The 27787-nt window shown below is 41.1% G+C and overlaps 1 protein-coding gene across 1 annotated transcript in view; it reads left to right on the plus strand.

Annotated features, from left to right (window-relative positions):
• Window positions 1-27787, plus strand: part of CHRNB3 (cholinergic receptor nicotinic beta 3 subunit) — a 44142-nt gene that overhangs the window by 14287 nt on the left and 2068 nt on the right. Inside the window, exons 2-5 of the mRNA XM_043987163.1 lie at window positions 4836-4987; window positions 7382-7426; window positions 23364-23473; window positions 25006-25888. Of these exons, the coding sequence (XP_043843098.1) occupies window positions 4836-4987; window positions 7382-7426; window positions 23364-23473; window positions 25006-25888 (1190 nt within the window). The remainder of the gene's footprint in view (window positions 1-4835; window positions 4988-7381; window positions 7427-23363; window positions 23474-25005; window positions 25889-27787) is intronic.

Below are 27787 nucleotides of genomic sequence, written 5' to 3' on the forward strand. Positions count from 1 at the left end.
CATGGGCTTTCCCTTTGCTCAGTCCCTTTCTTTTGGATTATCACAAAAGCCTCCTAATCAATCTTCCTGCTTCTAGCCTCTTTCCTCTCCAATTCAGCCCCCACATAGCTACAAAAATATTATTAAGGAATCAGGCCTAAATATGTCATCCTCCTATTCAAATATCTTCAATAGTTTCTTATTGTCACTAGAACAAACCACACATTGGCATTTAAAAACCTTCACAATCTGGCTCCTATTTACTTTTCTAGACATTTCCTAGCATCTCCCCTTCATGTACGTTCCATTCCAGTCGAATTGGTCTGCAAGCTATCGCCTATCCACAACTCTCCATCTTTCACTTCTATTCCTTTGCATAGACTATTTCCTTCCTTAGCTTCCTTCAAGGCACAGCTTAGGAACCTCCTCCTTGTAAGTTCTTTCTTGATCCTCCAACGGTTAAGACTCCCCCTCTCCTCTTGATCCTCCAACTGTTAAGACTCACCCTCTTGTATTTATCTGCTTATATATACATTTTATATACCACCATCCCACTCAAGCCCTAAAGTAGAATGTAAACCCCTTGAGGCCAGGGATTATTTTTTTTTGTCTCTGTATCCACAGATAGTTTAAAATTGTTTGCTGCATCACTATGAATTAAATATTCAGGAGAGTTATCCACTTTGGAGTACATGGGGGAGGAGGTGTATAAGGCCTTGAATACTAGAAAAAGAAATGTAAATTTTACTTGACAGGTAATGGGATGCTGCTGAAGACTTTTGAGAATATGAAATGAAAAGAGGCAAGTCTTTGCTATGCTGGAAGCACTAGGCATCTGGGGGTGGCAGCCATATGGACCTCCCTCCCCATGCTTGCCTACCTGAGCTAGGACAAGACCCCCCTCCTTCCTGCTCCCTGACACTAGGATGGGCCTCCTACAGCCATATGAGCAGGAGTTTGGCACTGCCGGCCTGTACAGGTGCTGGCCTCACAGTCTGCCCAGGCTATACCTGGGACAGTTCCAAGTCTTAGGGAAAATCTATTCTGTACTGAATGAGAAAGAGAAGTAGGCTGTGTATAGAAAGAACTGTGGATAAAAAGTCAGATGTCCTCAGCCAGGACAAGAACTGGTTGTCCTACTGGAGGTTTCTCTTTAAAAAGGTAATCTTAGAGAACATTAAGGCTCTCAAAAAGAAGTACATGGGTTCTAAAGAAAAGCTGAGTGATATAAAACACATTTCTATGGATTTCAAGAGAGAAACGGATCAAATTATGGAGTCTGTTTTGTATGCGGAATACATGACTGAAGCCAGAATAATGGACACCATCCAACAGGCCATCCATTCTAGGGAAGTTTTATAAAGGAGACAGAGAGAGAGAGAGAGAGAGAGAGAGAGAGAGAGAGAGAGAGAGAGAGAGAGAGAGAGAGAGAGAGAGAGAGAAGAGAGGAAGAGAGAGAGGAGAGAGAGAGAGAAGAGAGAGAGGAAGAGAGAAGGAGAGAGAGAGGAGGGAGGGAGAGAGAGAGAAGAGAGAGGAGAGAGAGAGGATGGAGAGAGGGAGAGAGAAGGAGAGAGAGAGAGAAGAGAGGAGAGAGAGGGAGGGAGAGAGAGAAGAGAGAGGAGAGGGAGAGAGGGAGAGGATGGAGAGAGGGGGAGAGAGAGTGTGTGCCTGTCTGTCTGTGTGTGTTTGTGTGATGGATCCCTTTGGCAATCTGATAAAGACTTTTGAAGCATATGAAATGAATAGATCCCTTCTCTGAATCTTGTTTCTAAATACATTAAAAAAAACCACAAAGGATCACAAAGCAAACCAAATATATTGAAATACAGTTATTAAGGGGGGAGCTAGGTGGCCCGGTGGATAAAGCACCAGTCCTGGATTCAGGAGGACCTGAGTTCAACCAGCCTCAGACACTTGACACTTACTAGCTGTGTGACCCTGGGCAAGTCACTTAACCCTCATTGCACCTCCCCCCCCCAAAAAAAAAAAGAAAGAAAAAAAGAAATACTGTTTTTTAAAAAATTTAAGTTCAAGGACCCCATGTGAAGAGTCTCTACTCTAAAGCCTCTCTCAAAGAGTCAAAGTAAAAGACAGAGAGATAAATGCAAGGGTTCAAGAAGAAGAAGAAGCCAAAGAAGCAGAAAGGGCCAGGAAGGAGATAGGCCTTGGTAGAGAGGCCCAGATAACCCCAAATCTCTAATTCAAAGTGCACAAAAGAATCAAGGAAAAAGAAATGGGTGATTCTCTGGCTGAGATGGAAACAAAGTATTGTAACTCTTTTTTAAAAAATAGAGAAAAAACCAAAACAGCTGTCAAGAAAGGAAAGAAATAGTAGAATACAATAGATGGAGGTCCTTTCATTTAATTGGTACTAACCTGGCACATATGTGGATAAGAGAAGTAAAACCTTTTTAGGAAGAGGAAAGTGCTCTCTTCTGGCCCAAAAGAGACTAGATCAGTGACTGATTAGTGAATAAATTATTCAGAAATTGCTCCAACCCATCTTCTGAATAAATTATTCAGAAATAACTCCAGGGAGTTATCTATTGTTTCTATGAAATTTCCCTACTGGAAGGAAGAATTTCGTTTTCAGGGAATGTCTATTTCCATGAGTCTTTCACAAAGGGAGTTCTACTAGTATCATTTAGACTTCCTGGTCCAGGTGTCTTCATGGGGCTGTTCCCACATTCAGGGAAGTTCCACCAGAACTCACTAGACAGGTAATAATTCTGTTAATTAGGAAACTGCCCACATGTGAAAGGAGATGACATTCTGAAAGTAATCAAGGAACAGCTTTGTTCAGAGAACTTTGCTTCATTTGTTTTCACTTTTTGTGAGATGCTCAGATTTAGAGAATCCTCCCCAAATGTTCAGATGGACTATTTGTGCCCGACCCATGGTAGAGCCTTCTGAGCTTGTATTGGTCTGATCTGCCACAGGCAGACATACTGTAACTTGACTCTAACACAGTGATGTCATTTTGGTCTTCTTTGAGAAGGAAGGACAACAACCAACCACAATCATACCATTTATAACAAACAAGATTTTCTTTCTTTTTTTGCTGTTTAGTTAATTTTATATTTTGCACTATTTGGTATTTATAAATATTTCAAGTATTTTTATGGAAAGTTAAATCTGTATATAATCGACTAATAAAACATTCCATTGCAAAACAAAAAACAAAAGAAATGAAAAAAGGCAAGACACCATTAGGAGTACTGAGAAATATATAATTTGCACTTGATCAGTCTATATCATTGCCCTGATATACAATAAAGGAAAAGTCCAGAATTGGAAGTAGACATACTTTGCACTCAAGGTATTGGTGCTCTAACAATGCAGGACTTCTTTTTTTTTTTTTTTTTGCAGGGCATTGAGGGTTAAGTGACTTGCCCAGAGTCACACAGCTAGTAAGTGTCAAGTGTCTGAGGCCGGATTTGAACTCAGGTACTCCTGAATCCAGGGCCGGTGCTTTACCACTGCGTCATCTAGCTGCCCCAATGCAGGACTTCTTAATCTGGGGCCCATGGACTTTTTTGGGGGTGGGGCGTGGCAATGAAGGTTAAGTGACTTGCCCAGGGTCACACAGCTAGTGTCAAGTGTCTGAGGCCAGATTTGAACTCAGGTCTTCCTGAATCCAGGGCTGGTGCTTTATCCACTGTACTACCTAGCTGCCCCCTGGACTTACTTTTAAAATATATTTTGATAACTGTATTTAAATATAATTAAATTCATTTGTAATCTGATGTCTTTTATTTTATGAATTGAGAAACATTAGTCTGAGAAAGAGTTCATAGGCTTCACCAGTCTGTCAACTGCTCTGGATGGTGGAGTGGATAGAGCACTGACCCCGGAGTCAGGAGAACCTGAGTTCAAATCTCACCTCAGACAATTACTAGCTGTGTGACCCTGGGCAAGTCACTTAACCCCAATTATCTTAAACATCTGGAGCCATCTCCAGTCATCCTGATGTATATCTTGCCACCGGACCCAGATGGCTCTGGAGGAGAGAGTGAGGTTGGTGACTTTGTACAGCCTTCCCTCACTTAAATCCAATTCACTGCAAGTCATGGCATCACCCCAATGTCATAATCCTCCTAGAGAACAAACAACAATTGCTCTGATGGGAAAAAGTCAGCTGGGGAACTTTGAATAGAAGAGTGGATTTTTATTTTAAGTCAAGTCAACAAGAATTTATTAAGTGCTTACGATGTGTCAGGCACTGTGCTAAAAGCTGGGGATAAATATTGTAAAAGGCTTTGGTACATGCCCAGATTATCTGAGATGGAAGCATCCACATGGTAGACCGAGGAAAAATCTCTCCACATGCATCAGTCCTCCCAGAAGCAGGTCTCTGTGGATGCCTCTATCTTAGATGATCCGGGCAGGTGCCAAAGCCCCATTACAAAAGAAAAGCCAACACCGGTCCTGCCCTCAAGGAGCTCAGATCTACTGGAGGAGACAACATGCAAAACACTAAGTACAAACACTAAGTAGATTGTAATTGTGAGTGGAACTGGAATTGTAATTGGACTGGAACATTTCATCATCTGGAAGCCAGCCTTCTGCTACTGAGCCTCTGGGGCCTGGGCTTCAGATGACAGATACGCCAACCATGCATGGGCTTTTATTTGAAGGCTTTCTAGCTTTAGTAGCAGCTTCCAAAGCTGGAGCTCAGCCTTTGAGAGGTTGGTTATGTCCATATGGCTGGGTAGCATCAGAGAAAGTTTGGTTCACTATGTATTAAATGTATCATTTGTTAAGCTCTTGCCCACCATCCTCATTTTCCTTGTAAAAGCTTTGAAAACTAAACACTATCGTGCTTTATTAATTTGACTTTTTCTTTGTTCTTACAGCCTCTCCAGGGTTCAGTTCAATAGCAGAAACTGAAGATGCCCTCCTGAGGAACTTATTCCAAGGGTACCAGAAATGGGTTCGCCCTGTACTGAATGCCAATGATACCATTAAGGTGTATTTTGGATTAAAGATATCTCAGCTGGTGGATGTGGTAAGTAACCATCACTGGGAATCTTGTTCCCTTGCCCCCACCTCCCCAAATACATTCATTAGCCTGGTTGTCTGACTAAGATTTAGAAATAAATTGAGAGAGAAAGGCTTATTGGGATTCTTGCAGGGGAAAAGTGAGAAGCTTTGTGGAAGTACAATTGAGATGGGTGACTATGGTCAAGAACTATCACTGGGGAATGGGAGATGTCACTGAAAATTACCCCATGAGGGTGTAATGAAAAGAGCTTCATGTTAGATTCTGAGGACCCAAGGTCAAACCTTGGCTCGGTTGCTTACTACTTGTGTGACTGTGGCCAAGTCACTTAAGTTCTCTGGGCCTGCTCAGCTATAAAATGTGATGTTTACTCATCTATAACATGATCTGTAAGGTCCTTTCCAGCTCTAAACATGACTTAGGGCTAACATACCAAATTCCCTGAAGGAATTGAATAAGGAGGCAGGGAATAGAAGAGAGTAACTAAACATTGCAATTGGCCTGGACTGGGATAACTGCTTTTCTTTCCAGTGTATCATTAATTCTGCTGGGGATGAGTCCAAAAAGAAGAGACAGTGCAAAGTAGGGAATATTTTCCTGTTTTAGGGCAGATGTGACACAGAGCACTGGCCCTCGCGAGAGCTCCAACTTAGCTAGAGTTATTGTTCTGGAAAGTAAGAGTTATTAATAGACGCCCAAGCCCTATTAGCTCATCTTGAAGAGACCCTTAATTAAGACTCCCATCTCACTCAATGAACACACTAACCTATATTTTTGCTTTTCTCTGTAACTACAAGGACCATATTTTCTGAACACCAGATTAGGATACAAGGTATAACAAAGGATATTCCTTTTGCAAAACCTTGTTAAAAGCGCACTTCTGGGGCAGCTAGGTGGTGTAGTGGATAGAGCACCGGTCCTGGAGTCAGGAGTACCTGAGTTCAAATCCTGCCTCAGACACATAACACTTACTAGCTGTGTGACCCTGGGCAAGTCACTTAACCCCAATTGCCTCATTAAAAAAAAAAAAAAAGCACACTTCTTTTTCTTGAAATTGGTGCTAACCCTGGGATGTATTCTCATTGTAGATTTCTATAACAAATGCCTGGAGAGATTTGGTAATCTGTCTACACACTAAATTCTCACCTCTGCTGTAGGAAAACTGATGATCCTTCATTTCCCAAGTACTTAAAGTCCCCTTACTTAGTTTCCCTAGATCCCAGGTTCATCCTTCTACCATCTTCCATAAATTTCTCCTGACTGCCTACTATCCTAATGCCACCATATTTCTTTCCCAAATTGCTGAATCTCAGAACAGGAAGGAATCTTAAATATCATCAGGTACAACCTTTCTATGAACAAAAAAAAAATCTGCTCCATAACTTCCTTGATAAGAGGTCATCCATTTTAGGTTTGAAGACCTCTATCAGGGAAGAACTAAGTCCCATTCCACTTCTGTATAGATCACATTGTCAGAATCTTTCCTTTTTGTTGTTATTCAGTCAGTCAATCATATTCAACTCTTCATGCCCCATTTGGTTTTTTTGGGGGCAGAGATACTATAGTGGTTTGCTATTTCCTTCTCCAACTCATTTTGCAGATGAAGAAACTGAGGCAAACAGAGTGAAGTGACTTGTCCAGGGTCACAGAGCCAATAAGTGTCTGAGGTCACATTTGAACTCAGGTCTTCCTGACTCCAGGCCCTGGCACTCTATGCACTATGGTGCCACCTAGCTGCCCTTTATACTGGAGCCTTAATTCATCTCTCTACCATATTTAAATCTTCCATACATTTCCCCAGTTCTACCTTTTGGGGTCAAGCAAAACAAATCTAATACATGTGAAAACTCTTCAATTCCTTGAGGACAGTTATCATGCCTTCTCCTTAAGTCTTCTCTCTCTCTCTCTCTCTCTCTCTCTCTCTCTCTCAAAGATTCCTTCTGCTAATCCTTGTATGGCACAGCATCTACGCCCTCCTCTGCAATGCCTTGTTGATTTTGTCCCTGTTCTTCCCAGTGCCTGCAGAATCCTGCTTCCCTTTTCCTCCATCCATCCTGCTTCTCGAATCAACCAAGTCACTACCTCCTACCCAGTACCAGGGTCTTCCTGGAGATCAGCCACAGGTGAACACTGACAGTGGCAACTTTCATGTGCAAGACTTGTTTGGTCCATAGCAATCACTGGTCCATTTCAGTGAGTGACGGCCTTTCTGCAGTCTCAGCCTCAAGCACCTTAGCAGCTGGGGAATTCCTAAGAATGAATGAAATGAGGATGTCTGTGGAGTTCCCCACACCCTTCCAAAGATGCCATTTAAAATAGAGGGCAGTCTTGGACAAATAATGACCTTATGGAATGTTCTTTGTTCCAATTAACATGTTCTTTTCCATGTTATTTCTCTAGGATGAAAAGAATCAGCTGATGACAACAAATGTATGGCTTAAACAGGTAACCTAAAAACAAAACAAAACAAATAAAAAATAACAAAGATAGAAAGTCAGAAGAATTTATAATTAGAAATTTTTGTTGTTGCTGTTGTTTTTGTGAGGCAGTTGGGGTTAAGTGACTTGCCCAAGGTCACACAGCTAGTTAAGTGTCAAGTATCTGAGGTTGGATTTGAACTCAGGTCTTCCTGAATCCAGGGACGGTGCTTTATCCACTGCACCACCTAGCTGCCCCATAGAGTTTTTTTTAAGATAAAAGAAGGAAGACATGCTAATAGGGAGCCTTGAGGCCATATGATTTAAAGTAATTGCCCCATCTTCAAATCTAAACTATCTCCCAATTCATTTCAGTACAACTCAATAAGCATTTATTAAGTGCCTACTGTGAATAGAGCACTGTGTTAGGTGCTGGAGGTGGGGGAGGAGAGAGATTCAACATTTAGATTGGACACAGTCCTGCCCTTATAAAACTTTAAAGTGTGGAAATTTATTTTGATTTGGGGACCCTACCTTTAGGCTAAGATTAGAAAGCCTTAGGCTCTCAGGGTCTCTCCCCCTCCTCCTCAGTTTCAGCTGAGCGGAAAAAGCCCCATGGGCTATACAAGACACCAGGTCAGACAGCTGGGGAAAAAAAAAAAAAGCCCCAGCTCCCTCCGACCTGAGCAGAGCTATCTGAAAGATAGCCTGTGCTGAGGCACGTGAAGTGGGAGTGCACCACCCACCCCCACCCCCCCCAACCAGCCCTAGTCCTGGCTGGCGGATTAGCTTGGTCTGTGGGGGAGAAGGAAGCCCCGAGATTTGAGTGGAGAGAAGAAAAGGTGTATATATAGACCTGGGAGTTAGACAGGAAAAAAAAGGAGCGAGGACGGACTAAAAGAGAGACAAGATTGGAGGTGGAGGGGGGCTGACTAGAGGAGGACGGACTAGATAGACAAGAAAGAGGGGCTGACTAGAGGGGAGCGCGGACAAGGACAGAGGAGAGTTTGGTTTGGAAAAGGAGAGACCGGGCTGACAAGGTTACAGGCCTTAATACAAATCAGGGAAAGTATAACGTGCCCTGAGGCTGGAGGCGGCTAAGGCCCTTATTGTATTCAAGAAGTTCGAATAGAAGCAGGTGGGAAAGAGATGCAGTGGAAAGAGACTGCAGGAAAGCAGTCAGGTTGTACTTTATTTCCCTGTATTCCTAATTTGAAATAGTATCTCATAAATAAACTCTGCTTGGATTATTTACTTAAGAGGCTTCTTACTCTTTAGTCTATCAGTTTGGGAGCAGTGTGGTGGAACTTTATAAACGGCCCACATTAAATTAACGAAGTCAGATAGCCAAATAGTCAAAAGTCCCCAGGTTAGCCATCCACAGTTTAGTCCCCCCAAATTTAAGCTAGTCATCAAAAATATTTTACATAAATTTCAAATACAACGTAAATATTATAGGATAAATGCATTATGCAGGTGTGAAACAAAGGTCCTCACTGGGGGAAGAAGGGGATCGGGAAGGCTTCCTGGAGGAGGTGGCATTGGAATTGGGCTTTAAAGGATGGTTAGGACTTCAACCAGTGAAGGGATGACATAGTATCTCACAGCTAGGCTGATTGTCTCAGCTGTGCAATTGATGTTCATTTCAAAGGGCTAGTCTATCATGTACAGAAATCTGGTACAGAAAGTGGAATTGGAAAATGAACAGGGTTCAGAATTAAATAGGAGAAAGCTTGCAGGCCAGATTGCCTTTAGGACATTGCCCCATGTTTTTAACCAGGCTTCTCCTTGAAAAAGAGACTCATCTTTTTAGTATTAGTATTCATCCAATGATGATATTGACTATAAATCATGAAATGACACATTCTCTGAAGAATTAAAATGGCAGGTCACTCAAAGGCCGTTGAGAAACAGATGGTGGGCATAAGTAGGCCACAGCCTATCCAATCAATCAATGAAAAAGCATTTCTTAAGCACCAATCATGTGCCAGGCACTATTTCCAGGTGTCATCGATAAAAAGGAAAAAAATCTTTGCCTTGATGGAACTTCCATTCTGCCAGAGAAAACAAGAGGTACAAATATATTACTAAATGTAAAATATATATGAAATAAATATAATGGATCACCAAGCTATAGGAGGTACATGCCCCGTATTGTTCCTCCAAGGCCAAGCAGTACAATTCTTTTTTTTTTTTTTTTTGGTGAGGCAATTGAGGTTAAGTAACTTGCCCAGGGTCACACAGCTAGTAAGTGTCAAGTGTCTGAGGCCAAATTTGAACTCAGGTCCTCCTGACTCCAGGGCTGGTGCTCTATCCACTGCATCACCTAGCTGCCCCTTTTTAAATTTTTTTTTTAATTTTAATCATAAAAGTATTTTATTATTTTTCAGTTCCAAGTAAAGATAGTTTTTAACATTTGTTTTTATAAGATTTTTAGTTCCAAATTTTTTTCTCTCTCTCCCTTCCCTCTCCCCTCCCCAAGACAGAAAGCAATCTGATATAGGTTATATATGTACAATCACATTAGTCATGTTGTGAAAGAAGAATCAGAACACAAGTATGATTCTAATCCTTCTAATCCTTGTAATCTTTTAAAAATATCTCTAGTGGTAGGGGGCAGCTAGGTGGCGCAGTGGATAGAGCACTGGTCCTAGATTCAAGAGGACTTGAGTTCAAATCTGGCCTCAGATACTTGAGACTTACTAGCTGTGTGACCATGGGCACTTAAGTCACTCATTGCCCCACCAAAAAAAAAAAATTAGTGATAGTGATCATGCCTTATGTTCATCTTTCTACTCTGCTCAAGTAGAATTATGTGATTTCACCTATTCTTAATCATCATTGATAATATTCTTTTGGTGAAATCTCATTCTAAATGTATTTTTCCCATAGCAGCAGCAATGGGGAAGAGTTCAGAAAAATATTGGACATGGGAGTCATTATATAGATCTGTCTAATGGAAGAGGTAGATGGTGGCTCACTAAGTAGAGTATTAGGCCTGAAGTCAAGAAGATCTGAATTAAAATCTAGCCTCAGACACTAGCTATGTGAGACCCTGGGCAAGTCACTTAACTTGTTTGCCTTAGTTTTCTCATCTACAAAATGGAGATAACAGTACCTACCTTTGCAGTTGTGAGGATCAAATGAGCTAATAATTGTAATGCTCAGCCCCTCCCTGTTTCAAGTCCCAGTGAAGGCACTTACTATGTAAATTTGGCTGAGTCACTTGACTCCTTGAGGGTTCAGTTTCCTAAGGAGTTAACAAATGTCAGAAGGTTTACATCAAATAGGGGCATGAGTCATTTGGTGTCTCTGGGTCCCCATTCCCTCATGTCCAAAATGAGAGATTAGCAATAAATGATTTCTGAGGTCTCTTCCAAGTGCTAACATTATATGCATAGGAATTACCCCTCCCCCAAGGACTCAAGACCCTGTCTTTCTAACACACATACAGTCTCACCATGAAATTCTGTGAGTTTTTTTGCTTTCAGTCGTTTCAGTTGCAGTCTAATGAACTGTGACCCCATTTAAGGTTTTCTTGGCCAAGAAATTGGAGAGGTTTGCCATTTCCTTCTCCAGCTCATTTTACAGACAAGAAAACTGAGGCAAACAGTGTTAAGTGATTTGCCCATGGTCACACAGCTAGTCGATGTCTGAGGTCAGATTTAAACTCATGCACCACCTAGATGCTTCTGATTCTTTGACTACATTACTATTAAAATTAAAAATAAAATGCTACACCAAAGCTGATTTTCCTACTGAAACACATGACTTCCTCTATTCCAATCCACTTTCACATGAAATAGAAATTCTGCCGGTTAGAAATGGAGGCAAGTTGCATGGCCAGCTCTTCTCACCAAAGTCCTCCCATAGCTTATTCTCCTTCCCTGCTGTTATCCCACTATATATTTAGACATTCTTTCCTCATCCCACCAAAGACCTTCATGGAAACCTAGCAATTGTTCAAAGACGATTTCTATGGGGAGCTATTTTTATTTGTATTGATTTTACTTCGCATATACTTTTTCCTCTTTCTTTTGCACTCTACAAAGTAATCAAAACCCATAAACCAGAAATATATTATTAATAGTGACTTATCGAGCCAACACGAGAAACTACTTAATGCCCTGGGCCCACTCTCCCTTCTGCACCCTCCTCTCCAAGGTTAATAGGACCTTAGCACAGACAAACTATTAAAAGCAAACGAGAAATCTAGCCCCCTCTTCCTTCAGTGACATAGATTTGGCCTCTTTGCAAGGATCATAGAACATATCAAAGAGCCTTAGAGATCATTGAGGTCAAGGGCTTCCTTTTATAAATGGAGGAAGTGTGTAGGCTAACATTCATCATCAATTTAGACCTTAAAAGCACCCCCAAAGTCCATTTAGTTCTAACCCCCCTCATACTTAACAGTTCATTTTATTTTACCAGTGCTTAGCACAGTGTCTGGCACATAGTAGGTGCTTAATAAAGAGTGATTGATTGATTTGCAAATAAGGAAACTGAGGCCCTAGAAGGTTTATTATTGTCTGAGAACAAAACTCAGACCTGAAATAATTTTTGTTGATTAGTCCTTTTCACTTGTGTCTGACTCTTTGTGAAATAATTTTAAAAGAGCTTTAAATTGTTCCTCAGAAGGGAGAGCTGAAAAAGGGGTGGCTTGCTCCCCTTGAGTGTCGGTAAGTTACCCATTATATAGGACTCAAATAAAGGAAAAAGGGAACAGTAGCTGATTGTCCAGAACAGAGGCAGTTTCCAGATAAGACACGTGGCTTGCTTAAGATATACGGAAGGAGGAAACTCCTCACCTTAATCTTCAGATCTGACTAGGTTTCTGCTCAGCACAATCTAGGTTAAGCATTAAACAAATCTGGTCTCTAAGGAAGAGCTTAGGTTCAAACAATAAAATAAAATTTTCCCACATAATTCACCCAATGTCACACAGGTTTTGTTATTGTTGTTCAGTCATTTCAGTCATGTCCAACTCTTCAAGACCTCATTTTGGGTTTTCTTGGCAAAGATCCTGGAGTGGTTTGCCATTTCTTTCTCCAACTCATTTTACAGATGAGGAAACTGAGGCAAATAGGGTTAGGTGACTTGTCCAAGGTCACACAGCTGGTAAGTGTCTGAGGCCAGATATGAACTCAGGAAGATGAGTCTTCCTGACTCCAGGCCCAGCGCTCTGTCCGTAATAAGGGACGGCACCACTCAAACCAGTTTGTGACACACATACAGTCTCTCAAACCTAGTTGTTACTGTTGTTTTTATTTTGAGTCTGATGCCCTTCCCGCTACTCCATATAGTGGGAATCTACCTCATGAATAACCTCTAGGAAAACTGCCATACCAAGTTTTTATCTCAAGGGGATGAGGGTCAGCAAGAATAAACCATTCATCTTCTGAGTCTCTAAGCTTTGCAGTTCAGTAGGTAATAGTAATTGAGGATGGTACTGGATGTTTGACTCTTCTGTCCCTGTGAAAGTTTTCAGTAGTCAGGAGCTAAAATTGCAGATCAGAGAAGGGTCCACCAAGGTGCTCTTTAGGCACTATGCCCAATAATTCTTCAAATGCCTACGACTTCCCAAACATTGCCACCACAATCTATGACCAGAGTCATGGTGATGAATGATAATAGCCTATGCATGTAGAGTACATGATTTCTACATGTATCATTTCCTGTTAGTCTTACAGCAATTGAGGTAAGTGGAGCAGGTGGTAATATTATTATTGTTATTGGTTTTGGTGTTATTGTTACTACTACTACTACTACTACTACTACTACTACTACTACTACTACTACTACTACTACTACAAGTTAAAGAAGCAGGGCTGGGGGAGGCAGGAGAGCAGCAGTTGTTGATAAGAGGATCAAATGACTTGCGGTTTTTTTTTTTTATTTTTTTTTTTGGTGGGGCAACGGGGGTTAAGTGACTTGCCCAGGGTCACACAGCTAGTGTCAAGTGTCTGAGGCTGGATTTGAACTCAGGTACTCCTGAATCCAGGGCTGGTGCTTTATCCACTGTACCACCTAGCTGCCCCCAACTTGTGGTTTTAAAGATAGCTCCAGCATAACCCTGGGCAAGTCACTTAACCCTTATTGCCATCATGTATCTGGGACTTTTGATACTGCTCTTCAGCAACAGAAAATAACAGTTCTCAGGGTCAATAAGCCAGAGTAATAAGAAAGAACTAGGGAAAGCACAAGAACATGGAAATCCTTTTCTTTCCCCAGATCTAATCCCATTAAAGGTGGGCTCATCATCATGGGCACTTGGCTCTCTCATCCATCCTCCTGGTCCCAGTCAAGAACCTTGTACATTATGGCAAAGCCTAGGGGCCTTCTATTAGAATTTTTAAGCTACCCCTGGGGTACCCCTGGTACCAGTCAGTGCCACTGTAGCTGATACCCTCTTTGGTCCCTTATCACCTGGTCCCATCTAAGGAAAATAAGGTTGGTTAGCTCTTTGTCAAGCTTAGTATTTCAGGTTTCTCTAATAGCTTGTTTTTTTTGAAAATCAACTAAGAGTACAAAGAACATTTATTCAACAAACATTTATTAGGGCTTATTGCTGGTGGTGGCTTGAACAACAGTAGTCTCTTCGTTCAAGTTTGACACTGGGAAGAAATGAGGTGCTCGTGCATCATTGAGCAGTTAAAAAAGGATAGATTTCTTTGCCCAGCCACAACTATATGCAATAAGGATACAGTGGTATTTAGCTTCTCTGGGTGCATGCACCTGAGTACATGCATGTATGCATGCATGCACACATACACACACATTCACATCCCTTTTCTACATATGGAAATGCATTTGGTCATCAGGGTAGACTATGGTGAAGGACATGGTGACTCAAGTGGTCTTCAGAAAGCAACCAAATCAGAGTCACCCTGACTGCACATGAACGTGAGACTTTTTATACACTTAAGTGACCTGGAAGCTGTGTCAAGAAAGATAGAGATCAATCAAGTCTCAGGGACAGCTTTGTTGCCTTTTAGAAAAAATTATTGCAGCAAACAGAAAACCCTGTTCCTACCACACTTATATGCCCAGATCTGGGACTGATACAAGATTACAAGGCGGTAGTCCCTTCCTTCATGGAGCATCTCATAGGGAAATAAAACACATATAAGGTAACTATAATATGTAACTAATATAGGATAGGATAGTATAAAATGTGGGCAGCTAGGTGGCACAGTGGATAGAGCTCTGGGTTTGGGATCAGAAAGTTATCTTCCTGAGTTCAAATCTGGCCTCAGACACTTACTAGCTGTGTGACTCTGGGCAAGTCACTTAGCCCAGTTTGTCTCAGTTTCTCATCTAGAAAATGAGCTGGAGGAGGAAATGACAAGCCACTCTGTATCTTTGCTGAGAAAACCCCAAATGGGGTCACCACAAAGAGCTGGACACAACTGAACACACACATAGTATAATATGACATGATATAAATATATATAATGGAAAGAATGCTAGATTTGGAGTTGTCCCACCTCTGACATCTACTGGCTTGGTGATCATGGGCTGAGTCACACTAATTAGTAAGACCTGTCTGAGATTTAGTCTCCTCATCTGTAAAATGGAGGTAATAATAGCTAAAGTGCCCACCTCATAGTATGTAAAGTGCTACGCAAATGTCAATTGTTATTAGGGAAGAACAAAACAAGGTAGAACATTCAGCCCAAACATCTGCCTCAAAGATCATTGGATTTTCATAGCCTTAGAACTGGAGGGGACCTTTGTGGCCCAGGGAGGCTCTATGACATGTCCAAGGTAGTAACTGAGGGATTCAAACCCAAGTCCTCTGACTTTTAGAACCAAACCCTAAAGATTAAAGGATATACCTAAAGCTTCCTACTTTTGGGGGGAGCGGGGCAATAAGGGTTAAGTGACTTGCCCAAGGTCACACAGCTAGTCAGAGGCCACATTTGAACTCTGGTCCTCCTGAATCCAGGGCTGGTGCTTTATCCACTGCACCACCTAGCTGCCACCGCTTCCTACTTTTATTTAAGGCATTTGGATTTATTTCTGTTTTCAGCTGTTACCCTTGACATATCACCTGACTCCTCCCTTTGGCTCTGGCCCTTCTCCTTACAAGGAACGAGGGCCCTTTAGGATTCCTATTCACACTAAAACTAATAGCTGAACTCTCCTATCTGAGGATGGAATCATAGAATGAGGCCCAAAGGCTGTTTGGCAGATATTTACCTTAAAATTAAAGTGAAGCAAAATTAATTTTATTCTGAAAATTTCACAATGTACCTTCCCTAAGATAACCTGGTCCACCCTATTAGATAACAAGGAATCAATGAGAGAGTTCATTGTGGAGGATAGGAGGGAGACAGAATCATTATTTCTGGTACCAGGAGATTGACTTGAATCCCAGCTCCATCACTTACTATATGTATGACCGTAGGTAAATAATTTCTAGTCTCTAGACCCATCTTTGGTCCTCAGTTTCCTCATTTGAAAAATAAGAGTGTTGGACCTTCTGATGTCTAAAGCCTCTTCTATCTCTAAAGTGTTAGTCTTGTGACTCTGAATTACATATTTGATGCTCACCCACATTTTGTTTAACTTTTAAACTGAATAATTTTAAAGCTTGGCTTATTTACAGTGAGAAAAATCCAATTTAGTAGGGTTTAAATGGAATATTGTTTCAGCTGACCTAACCAGGCAAAGGTTATTTTATGTAAATGTGCGAGGAAGGAAAATGAAGGAGAAGCTATGGTACGTATTTGGAATCAGGGAATCTTTTTTTTCCTATGGATTAACTTTAATATTTGGTTCTGCTGTCTGTATATCTCTTCCCCTATTCTGTTTCCTATTGTAGCTGGTGTTAAACAACTCTGAGTTCATATTTGGAAAGGGCTTTGAGAGTCTTGTCTGGAAAGGCTGCACAAACACGAGATGTTTTTTCTAAGCTGCCGCTGGAAGGAGAGAAGGATGGGGAGGGGAGCCCTCCTGGGGTTCCAGGTCTGCAGGAGATCAAGGGTCAGGAGAAGAAGGATACAGCCAACAATTTCCTGGGGCTTTTGAGAGAACAAGGCCCTCTGTGGGGTTGTGGCTTTGAAGCCTCTTCACAACCCTTGTGGGCTGGTTGTAGGGGGAACAGCAGCTGCTGTGGTTCTCATTCTGCTCCTAGGTAAGCTTGGGTTATAGAGACCAGCAAACACTGTTTTGTTCACTCTGTGAATCTTGAGGAGAATTTAAGTGAGACACATTTCCATGGGCATCTCTGGGACAGCTATATCTTGGACATACCCAGAGGCCTCTCTGGATCTGTCACAGAAGAAAGGGTAAGCATCAAGACTTCAGCAAGACCAGCATTCAGCAGTCCTTTGCACATTACCAAGTGGGTTATTATCATGACATCATAGCTTTAGAGCTGGGAGGAACCTCAGAGACCATCTGGGCCAACCCCCTCATTTTACGGAAGAGGAACTGAGGCAAACAGAAGTTAAGTGACTTGCCCAGGGTCACACAGCTTGTAAGTGTCTGGGGGCATATTTGGAACCCCCCCCCCCCAATCTTCCTGACTCTAAATTCAGCACTCTTTCAACTACACCATTCTGGCCCAAACCCATCTTACTATATTTTTTCTTCAAGAGTTCAGATGGGTAGAGACTTGCAATTTCATTGCCTCCCCCCTTCCCTTTATGTTGATTCTTCTCATTGATTTAAATCCCCTCCTAGGTTTTGGCATTTTGAAGTGGGAGGGGAAGTGGTAAATAAGTTCAGAAAAGGAATCTTTCTGCGTTCCTTTCATATATAGATTGGACTAGATGACCTCAAACTCTCAAATGACTAAGAGATTCTTATTCTGAATTCAGGACTGTGACTCCCTCCTCATAAACAGAAGCACCAGCTTCTCCAAGATAATTTTTTTTTTTTGGTGAGGCAATTGGGGTTAAGTGACTTTCCCAGGGTCACACAGCTAGTAAGTATTAAGTGTCTGAGGCCGAATTTGAATTCAGGTCCTCCTGAATCCAGGGCCAGTGCTCTATCCACTGCGCCACCTAGCTGCCCCCAACCAAGATAATTTTATGAAATCCATATGTGCAGATACCTCACAGACCAATCTCTAGTATTTTTTTTAGCAAACTACAAACCTGTGGAATTCTACATGTGTTCCATGGTGCTTAACTGAGCATCACAGGGTTCACATCAACAAAGCCAAGGGACCTAGTGGTTGGGTCTATGCAATGAAAAACTCTGAATCAAAAAGGAGTCAGTCCAGAGTTTTCAGCCACCCTAATTACTGAATTAAATTAACTACAAGGCTGATCTGATCAATTGTACAGGAACTGGTCATTAACATGATTTAAAATAAGACAAAGAAAATTATCACGTGGCTGGCTGTAAATAAACATAGTTCTTTACTACATTCTGACCACATGTACACCCCAATAGAAAAGCCCCATAAGGTGTCTAGAGCTACTAATTTTATAATATGAATCATTCTGTGTTGACTTTTTAAATCTTCCCCATACGCTTTTGGCTCCTAAGAGCCAAATTTTCATTTTGAATTTTTATACCTTGGAAATCATTAAACACTTCAAATTAGGGCTTGATTTACTGCTTTGATGATTGTCTAGACTTAAGACAATAATAGAGAAAATGTTAATGCCAATTAAAATGAAATGTGTATTGGACATTTGCCAGCACACTCTTGTATTGGCTAGATTTGCCCAGGGTTCAATTTAGACATTTAGATAGTGAGACACAGAGTCTGACAGCAAAAAATTCCATCATGGAACACGGCCCAGGGATGTTACTTCCTGCTAAAAATCATGGGCTAAAGAATTTTTTGAGTCAAGGTCCCCTAAATCACTGAATCTCAGTTGGAAGGGACCTCAAAGACTACGTGGTCCAAATCATACTTGATTGGAAACCTCTCTACCATGTCCTCAATGAGCCTCTGCTTAAAAACATCTAGTGAAATGGAGTCAATGGACTCGAAATATTCCACTCTTGGATAATTCTAAAAGCCAGGAATATTTCCTTCTACTGTCTCAATAGACCATTCTGCAATTTCTACCCATTGCTACTAGTTCTGCCTTCTGAGGCCAAGCAGAAAAAGTTGAAGCCCCCATCCACATGATAATACTTCTTGGAAATACTTGGAAATCACCATTATGTACCACCCCCAACTATTTTCTTCTGCTCTTCCATTTTCTCCTGACCTCTGCTTTAGTTATGCCCCAAAGGAGCAATAAGTGGTTGTGGTCCATTGTCGTTACAGGGCCTTACTTTAGTAGTCAGCCAGTAGACATAATTAGTTCAAAGCAAAGATGTCTTCGAGGAACAGTAGCTATACAATGTTCCTCCATAAACTGTGGACACACTTTCCCTCAAAAATATACATTGTCAGGGGCAGCTAGGTGGCACAGTGGATAGAGCACCGGCCCTGAATTCAGGAGGACCTGAGTTCAAATCCGGCCTCAGACACTTAACAATGACTAGCTGTGTGACTGTTGGCAAGTCACTTAACCCCAAGTGCCTCACCCCAAAAATCCCAACCAAACAAAAAACATTGTCAGTGAGAAGAGTGGACACAAACTTAAAGTACACTGGTTGTGAGGCATCCAAGTAGGGAATATTTATGGCCAAGGCAACTTAAGTCGTTGATACCACAGGACCTCTGTGTCTTCTTCTTTTGGTATTCTCACTCTACTTTCCCCTGGACACAGAATAAGGAAAGGTGGGTTGCTCAGTTGCCACCTGGTTCCGCTGCTCTCTTCAGCATGACTAGCAGAGCTAATTCTGTCTTGAATCTATGGTTGGCTTTTTTGTTGGGCCACTAAGGGTCACACCCTTGGAGCCAACCTCATTGATTCAATGACTCATCCCCTCGACCTCTCTGGGATATGGTGCCTCCTACTGGATGCATATCTTTGCTACTTTATGCCATGGCCAATGGAGGAAGTGAAATAAATCCCCTCTTTTCTCCCAATGCCCTCTGATAAAAGTGCAAGAGTTATACTCCACAAAGCTACTTCCTGCTTTGGCTGTTCCTCAACTATCTTTCAGAACTGGCAAGTTGTCCCTCTGATACCATTAGGGAGAACTCCTTCACACTTTGTAAAGGGGTAACAAGGCATAGACATGACTTTATATTTTGTTTAATGCATTAATAACCCATCTTTCAGTAACCTGTTTTATGATTTCATCAATGGGGCTGAAGGGAACTTCATTCTACACACTTACTTATGGATAAGTCTTGTGTCTTTCAGTAGACACTCCTTGAGGTCAGGGAAGTTTTGTTCTTCTTTGAGCAATGTGACTAAACATTATTGCTAGGTCATGTTCTACATCTAGTTGATGCTCAAAAAAATTTTGTTGAATTGAATCAAACTATTCTATAAATGTACAGTCTCCTAAATGTTTTCTGAAATGCCACTTCTCAAGTGGGAATTAAATAAAGGCTCTCAACTGGTCTGCATTCCAACCATCTGTCTTCTAGTTGTATAGTACACAACTTGACATTATATTCCATGCTCACTTCCCCATTTTGGATTGGGATAGATATTTTACTGAATATATTAGAGGAGAGAGGGAGGGAGGGAAAGATTATCCTGACTGTAGTAAACATCAAAAACCAATGGGCTGGGCAGCTAGGTGGTGTAGTGGATAAAGCATCGGCCCTGGATTCAGGAGTTCAAATCCGGCATAAGACACTTGACACTAACTAGCTGTGTGACCCTGGGCAAGTCACTTAATCCTCATTGCCATGCAAAACTAAAAACAACCCCCCCCCCCCCCGAAAAAGAATTTAAAAAATAAAGAAAGAAAGAATAAAAATCAAACAAACAAAAAACCCAGTGGGCTATATGTTAAATGATTAAAGAGATGTGAATCAAGGTTATATCTAAATTTCCCCCCACCCAGTTTCATTCCTCTAATATATATTATCTCCATGAGAACTCAACTACAAAAAACAAAACAAAAAACAAAACAAAAAAATTTTGTCTAGAGTAAAAGGAAGGTAACAATGAAATAAATTGTTGGATCAATATTCCTTATTATTAATTAGATTCAGATACTTAGCAACTAAGTACCAAGAGGGTCCATAACAACCAGCAGAGTAAATGAGAATTTCAAAGGGCCCTAATAACTATCCAAACATGATCCACAAACACAAGTTGCTTCACTTTAAATTTTTTGTTGTCTGGGCAGCTAGGTGGCTCAGTAGATAAAACACTGGCCCTGGATTCTGGAGGACATGAGTTCAAATCTGGCCTCAAACACTTGACACTAGCTCTATGACCCTGGGCAAGTCACCTAACCCTCATCCCCCCCCCCAAAAAAAAATTGTTGTCATTGTTCAGTCATTTTGCAGTTGCACCCAACTCTTCGTGACCCTATTTCAGGTTTTCTTGGCAAAGATACTGGAGTGGCTTGGCATTTGCTTTTCTGGCCCATTTTACAAATGAGGAACTAAGGCACACAAGGTTAAGAGACTTGCCCAGAATCACACAGCTAAATGTCTGAGGCCAGATTTGAACTCAGAAAGATGGGTCTTCCTGACTTCAGGCCCAACACTCTATCTACTGTACCACCTAGCTGCCCACTTTAAATTACTGTGGGAGAAATGTTTGAAATTTTTGCTCTCTTGGGAAAAATAGCCCAGACCTAGATCAGAGAGAATAGATTTTTAGAAAGAATTTTCATTCATATATTTCAATGTACTTATGGTCATAAGAAAGGATGGGCTGGTCACATGGAGAGAGTGAAGAATAATTTATGGACAGCCTTTGTACTATATTGACATGGAAGAGTGAGATGTCAAGAGCGTGCAAGGAAGCTGCCCAGCACATTGATGGGACCATTTGAGGTGAATTTATGGAAGGATGTGGACAAGTGTTATGGGACAGGTAGGCAGGTAGCTTGCAATCTGCATCACTGGAGAGAACATCCATATCAGTGGGATATTTGTACCAGAGTATTTCCACTCCTAAAGAAAAGGGGGAGAAAATCCTTTTAGTAAAAGATCACAAAGAAGTATTCCACGTATCCTGTCATTTCAAAGAAGCACAGAAAAATCTACCATCTTAGCTGGTGCTAAAGACCTGTCAGTACATAGGGAGGCCTTTTCCCATAGTCATGCAAATTTTATGTCTGCAATTACAAGCTCCTTAAGGAACTGCATCTACTTAACTTTCTTTTTCCAGGATGGAGCAGCGTGCCGTGCAAATTGGGGGGCATGGTATATATTAATCATGATGATGACTTTGCTGTATTGCCCTACTCAAATAATCTTCAGGCTTCATGAATATTTCACTGTTTTGGCATGCCATTGTATCATGCACTTGTTTACTCTTGATTCAATTATAAAGGCACATTTCACAGTGATCCTGAAAGAATCTGTGGAGCAGCTCTCTTTAACTCAGTGTAATGTCATTCTGCAAGAGACTATATGATTGTTTACTGTCCAGACAATAGGCAGAAATGCAGAGGAATTTAATTTTCAGGTCATATTCCATGAGATTTTGTATCTAAAGCTTTATTAAAATCTGTATGCACTATAATTGTGATATACATTCATCATCTACTCATGTTTTGCAATCCAGTCGAGCAAAGCCATTGGGACTGCGGTTTTTTTTGCCGTGTTTTTCTCATAGTCCCTGAATTCACTGAATTCTCTGAGATTGCAATAAATGAACTTATCTTTTTTGTCTATCTTAATAGTATTTTTTTCTAGTTACATGTAAAGATAGTTTTCAACATTCATTTTTATAAGATTTTGAATTCCACATTTTTCTTCCTCCTTCCCTTCCCTCTCCCCTCAACAAGACAGCAACCAATCTGATATAGGTAGTATATGTACAATCATATGAACTTATGGTATATGGGCATATGGAAGATAAACAGATCCCAAGTATTAAATCTCAATGAGAGCATGTAAAAAGACATTCAGATGACAGCATAGTGCCATGGAAAATACACATGACTGATGACTATCAAACATTTTTCAGATTTGATGTTCGATGTCTTGAATAAATATTTATCATTGGACTAGCTAAAATTAATTTGGTTTGTTTTCCCCCTCTTTATAATTAATTTTTTAAAGAGAAAGCCAGAAACTAGGTGACACAGTGGATAGAGTTCTGGGCCTGGAGTCAGGAAGACTCGGCTTCCTGGGTTCAAATCTGATCTCCAATACTTACTAGCTGTGTGAGATGGGCATGTCACTTAACTCTGTTTACCTCAGTTTCCTCACCTGTAAAATGAACTGGAGAAGGAAATGGCAAACCACTTCAGTATCTCTGTCAAGAAAACCCACGATGGGGTCACAAAGAGTCAGATACAACTGAAAATGACTGGACAATGAAACAATTAGCTGCAAAAAAGGTGACCATTAAAAAAAGATGCTTGAAGCTACAATTATTTCTTTTTGGTTTGGACCTATGTTTTCATCAGCATTTGGTAATCCTGATATGGAAAACTACCTGATACAGATCAGTTAGTCAGTCCATCAACAAGCATGTATCATGGGCTTACTGTGTACTAGGCACTGTGCTAAGCACTACAGATAACCAGAAAAACAAAAATAGTCCCCAACCTCAAGGGATTTACATTCTCAGGAATTTATTTATAGCTTATAGTCTTAGATAAGTTGTCTAGAGCAGTGAGAAGTTCAGTCTTTGGCACACATAGTAACTACTTACTATATGATGTGATATATGCAACTTGTCCATGATCACAGTATGTACCACAGGCACAACTTGAATCCCATACTGGTACCCCACTCCCTTTACCATAAAATTTAGTTAAATATAACAATTCTAAAAGTATCGGAGGTTCAGGACAAGGATAGGGTCTTCTCAATTTCTCTGGAGTTCAGACATGCTTCTCAACATGAAATTGTATTCCTCCATGCCATGGGAGTCCCCAGTAGGTTCTGTAGGGGAGGGATAAGCAATGAATAAGGGCAAAATTCTCATTATTTCTTCCCTGGCTCTCTACAGGAATGGATAGACCACAAATTACGCTGGAACCCTGATGAATATGGTGGAATCAGCTCCATTAAAGTTCCATCTGAATCTCTTTGGCTTCCTGATATAGTTCTTTTTGAAAAGTAAGTATCCCATGTGACCCTGGGCAAGTCACTTAACCCTCACTGTCCCCTCCCCCACCAAAAAAAAAATAAGTATCTTAGAGGGAAATAGGTTAAAGAAATTAACTCTAATACCCAAGGGGAAGGTTTGCTTTTCTTTTTCTTTTTTTTCCTCTTTTTTTTTCTTTTTTTGGTGAGGCAATTGGGGTTAAGTGACTTGCCCAGAGCCACACAGCTAGTAAGTGTTAAGTGTCTGAGGCCAGATTTGAACTCAGGTCCTCCTGAATCCAGGGCCGGTGCTCTATCCACTGTGCTACCTAGCTGCCCCGGAAGGTTTGCTTTTCTAGTAATAATAAAACGTAAAACATGGAATCATATTTTTCAAGAGAAAGACAAATATGAGTATGCCCATGTCCGTTTTTCATAGGTGTCATAAAATTTAATAGCTTAAAACTGTACTAAGACTTTTTTGGACACCCTGCATAAGTATATACAGGATAAATAGAAATAAATACAAATCAGCTAAATACAAGGTAGTATGAGAGGAAGGCACTGGCATTTGGAGAGATCAGGGCTTCCCACAAGAGGTGGTGCTTGAGCTGTATTGTGATGAATGAAGAGCCCTGAGAGACAGAGTTTCTGGGTAATTAATAATCAATTTGTTAGTTAGGCTAGCTAGAAATCAATATATTGATAGTTGGCAGTTTCTCTTGGTAACCAAAAACAAAAGACATGGAGAGCCTAAAAGCTTTAAATAATCTTTGAAAGGGAATTCCCTTAACAACTGAAATGCAAACCTGATTGGTGGGCATTTAATGAGGAGGTGGGCTAGAAGTCTTCACTCTTCTTGCTGAGAATGTGACTTGATCATGAGACTCAGCCACCTCCAGCAATCTGGACCAAGGAATCCATCTTCATTCAGACCACTCCTTTAAAAGTTTTAAAGGTTTTCTCCTTTATGAGCTGGGTCACCCTAAATTCTAATGGAGGGGTACAAGGACAGGGGTTCTTCTCCTCAGATGTAAGAACTAGTCCATACTGGACTCTGTTTACACTCTAAAAAGAAGTAAAGTCTCCCGCCTAAGATTGAAGATTATGTTCCTTGAAGGCCAGAATAATCTCATCAGTCATGTCCTTCAGAGATTGACCTTTTACAGGGGCTGGGTCTAAAATAAGGAATGAAGGAGAAAAAGCTTGGATCCTAATTTAATAATTGGTTATTGATGTAATAGTAAAATAATCATTTCTCTCATTATCCTAAAAAGAAGAGAGGTCTTCTATGAGGAAGATGGGAGGATTTAGAGATGGAGGGGACCCTAAAGGTTGTATGATCCTTTGACTTACTCTAACCCCTTCATTTTATAAGGGAAAGAGATGAAACCCAAAGAAATAAAGTGACTTGCATAAGATCACACAGCAAGTAGTAGAGTCAGGTTCTCATTTGTCCTCATAGTGGGAAAAGAATAATTCCATAAGTCTGATGACACAGAGAAACAACCAATCATTCCATGAATGACCAGTCTGCAGAGTGAAAGCAACTGTCTCTTTTTCAGTGCTGATGGACGCTTTGAAGGCTCTCTAATGACTAAGGTCATCGTAAGACACAATGGAACCATTGTTTGGACTCCTCCATCCAGTTACAAAAGTTCATGCACAATGGACGTGACATTTTTCCCATTTGACAGACAGAACTGTTCGATGAAGTTTGGTTCCTGGACTTATGACGGCACCATGGTCGACCTTGTTTTAATTGATGAGAACGTTGACAGGAATGACTTCTTTGATAATGGAGAATGGGAAATACTCTATGCCAAAGGCATGAAAGGAAACAGAAGGGAGGGCTTGTATTCTTACCCGTACATTACGTATTCTTTCGTCCTGAGGCGCCTGCCTCTCTTCTATACCCTTTTCCTCATCATCCCCTGTCTTGGATTGTCCTTCCTGACAGTCCTTGTCTTTTACTTGCCTTCTGATGAAGGAGAAAAACTCTCACTCTCCACATCGGTTCTAGTTTCCCTGACCGTTTTTCTCCTAGTGATTGAAGAAATCATCCCATCATCTTCAAAGGTCATCCCTCTGATTGGGGAATATCTGCTATTCATCATGATTTTTGTCACCCTGTCCATCATCGTCACAGTCTTTGTTATCAATGTTCACCACCGCTCTTCTTCCACTTACCACCCCATGGCCCCTTGGGTAAAAAGATTGTTTCTCCAAAAGCTCCCCAAACTTCTCTGCATGAGAGGCCCCATCGATCGCTACCCCTTCCCAGATGTGGTGGAAAGCCAGCCAGAAGCAAAGGCCAAAATGCCAGCAAAGCAGAAGCAGAAGCAAATGAAAGACGGGGAAAAGTTACTGGTTGCCTTTTTGGAAAAGGCTGCTGAGTCTATTAGGTACATCTCCAGGCATGTGAAAAAAGAGCATTTCATCAACGAGGTGAGTGAACTCAGAAAATAGAGAATCTGGAGCCAGCCACGGTGATGATATTAATAATAATAAATAGCAATAATAGCTAGCACATATATAGTGCTTACTATGTGCCAGGCACTGGGCTAAGCACTTTACAATTCTCTCATTTGAGCCTCAGAACAGCCCTAGGATGCTATTACCCCCATTTTATAGTTGAGGCAGGCAGAAGTGACTTGACCAGGGTCACACAGCTATTAAGTATCTGACGACAGATTCAAATTCAGATCTTCTGGACTCCAGCTCATCTCATTTTTTTTTTAATGGATAAGAAATATCATGGTAAGGTGGATAGAGTACCAGTCTCACCTGAATCCTGACTCAAATACTTTCTTACTGCGACCCTGAGCAAGTCACTTATCTTCTCCAGGCCTCAGTTCCTTTATTCATTCATTTATTCATTTATTCGTTTGTCTATTTATTTATTTAGAGGGGCAATGGAGGTTAAGTGACTTGCCCAGGGTCACACAGCTACTAAGTGTCAAGTATCTGAGGCTGGATTTGAACTCAGGTACTCCTGAATCAAGGGCCAGTGCTTTATCCACTGCGCCACCTAGCCGCCCCGTTCCCTTATTTATAATATGAAGATGTTGGACTTAATGGTCTCTAAGGTCTTTTCTAGCTCTGAAGCTAAGATCCTATGAGGATACTAAGATAGAGATCTAATGACATACCATACAAGCTGTGGCAGCTAGGTGACGCAGTGGATAGAGCTCCAGGCCTGGAGTCAGGAGGACTGGAGTTCAAATATGACCTCAGACCCTTACTAGCAAGTGACCCTGGGCAAATCACTCCACCTTGTTTGCCTCAATTTCCTCCTCTGTAAAATGAGCGGGAGAAGGAAATGACAAACCACTCCAGTATCTTGGCCAAGAGAACCCCAATGGGGTCAAAAACAGTTGGACATTACTGAAAAATGACTAACAACATCACACAAGTACTTTAGGAAATGTTGAAGGTGGAATTTAAACAAAAGTTGCCTGACTCCATATCCACTCTTCACTATTTATATTTATTCTGCTTCATTTAATCAAAATAAAATTTTATAAAATGACTAATATTGATTTTATTCAATCAGTAATATGGAAACTCCTTCTGGGGGCAGCTAGGCAAGCAGTGGATAAAACACTGGTCTTGGATTCAGGAGGACCTAAATTCAAATCTGACCTCAGACACTTGACTCTTACTAGCTGTGTGACCTTGGGCAAGTCACTTAACCCTCATTGCACTGCAAAAAAACAAAACAAAAAGGAAACTCCTTCTACAGATGCATCAAAGCAACTCCTCTGTAACTTAGGGTCTTAGAGAATTGCCTGGGAGCAGCAAAAGAGGTTAAGTGACTTGCCATTGTTATATAGCTAATTACCTGAAACAGGATTTGAACACAGATCTTCCCGGCTCCAAAGGCAATTCTTGAGCCATTGTGTCATTTGTTGTTCAGTCATGTCCAACTCTCCTCGACCATGGGGTTTTCTTGGCAAAGACACTGAAGTGGTTTGCCATTTCCTTCTTCATCTCATTTTTCAGATGAAGAAATTGAGGCAAATAAGGTTAAGTGACTTGTCTAGTGTCAGATAGCTGGTAAATGTCTGAGGTCAAATCTGAACTCAGGATAATGAATCTTCCTGACTTCGGGTCCAGCGCTCTAGCCACTGTGCCAGCTAGCTGTCTCTCAAATGTGGGAAACCTTACAGATCCAGGATAAGTAAAAAGGTTAACAGCTTGATAGTTTGCCATTCAGTCAGTGCATGGCCATTCTTCATTGGTGTAATAATTTGTCTGTTTATTCTGATAATGAATGAGGTGGATATTCTAAAGTGAGAAAAAAAATGCCCTTGGAGCAAGTACTACCAAATATCCTCCTAGGTG

This window comes from Dromiciops gliroides, chromosome 2 (assembly GCF_019393635.1).
Source record: "Dromiciops gliroides isolate mDroGli1 chromosome 2, mDroGli1.pri, whole genome shotgun sequence".
Taxonomy (NCBI): domain Eukaryota; kingdom Metazoa; phylum Chordata; class Mammalia; order Microbiotheria; family Microbiotheriidae; genus Dromiciops; species Dromiciops gliroides.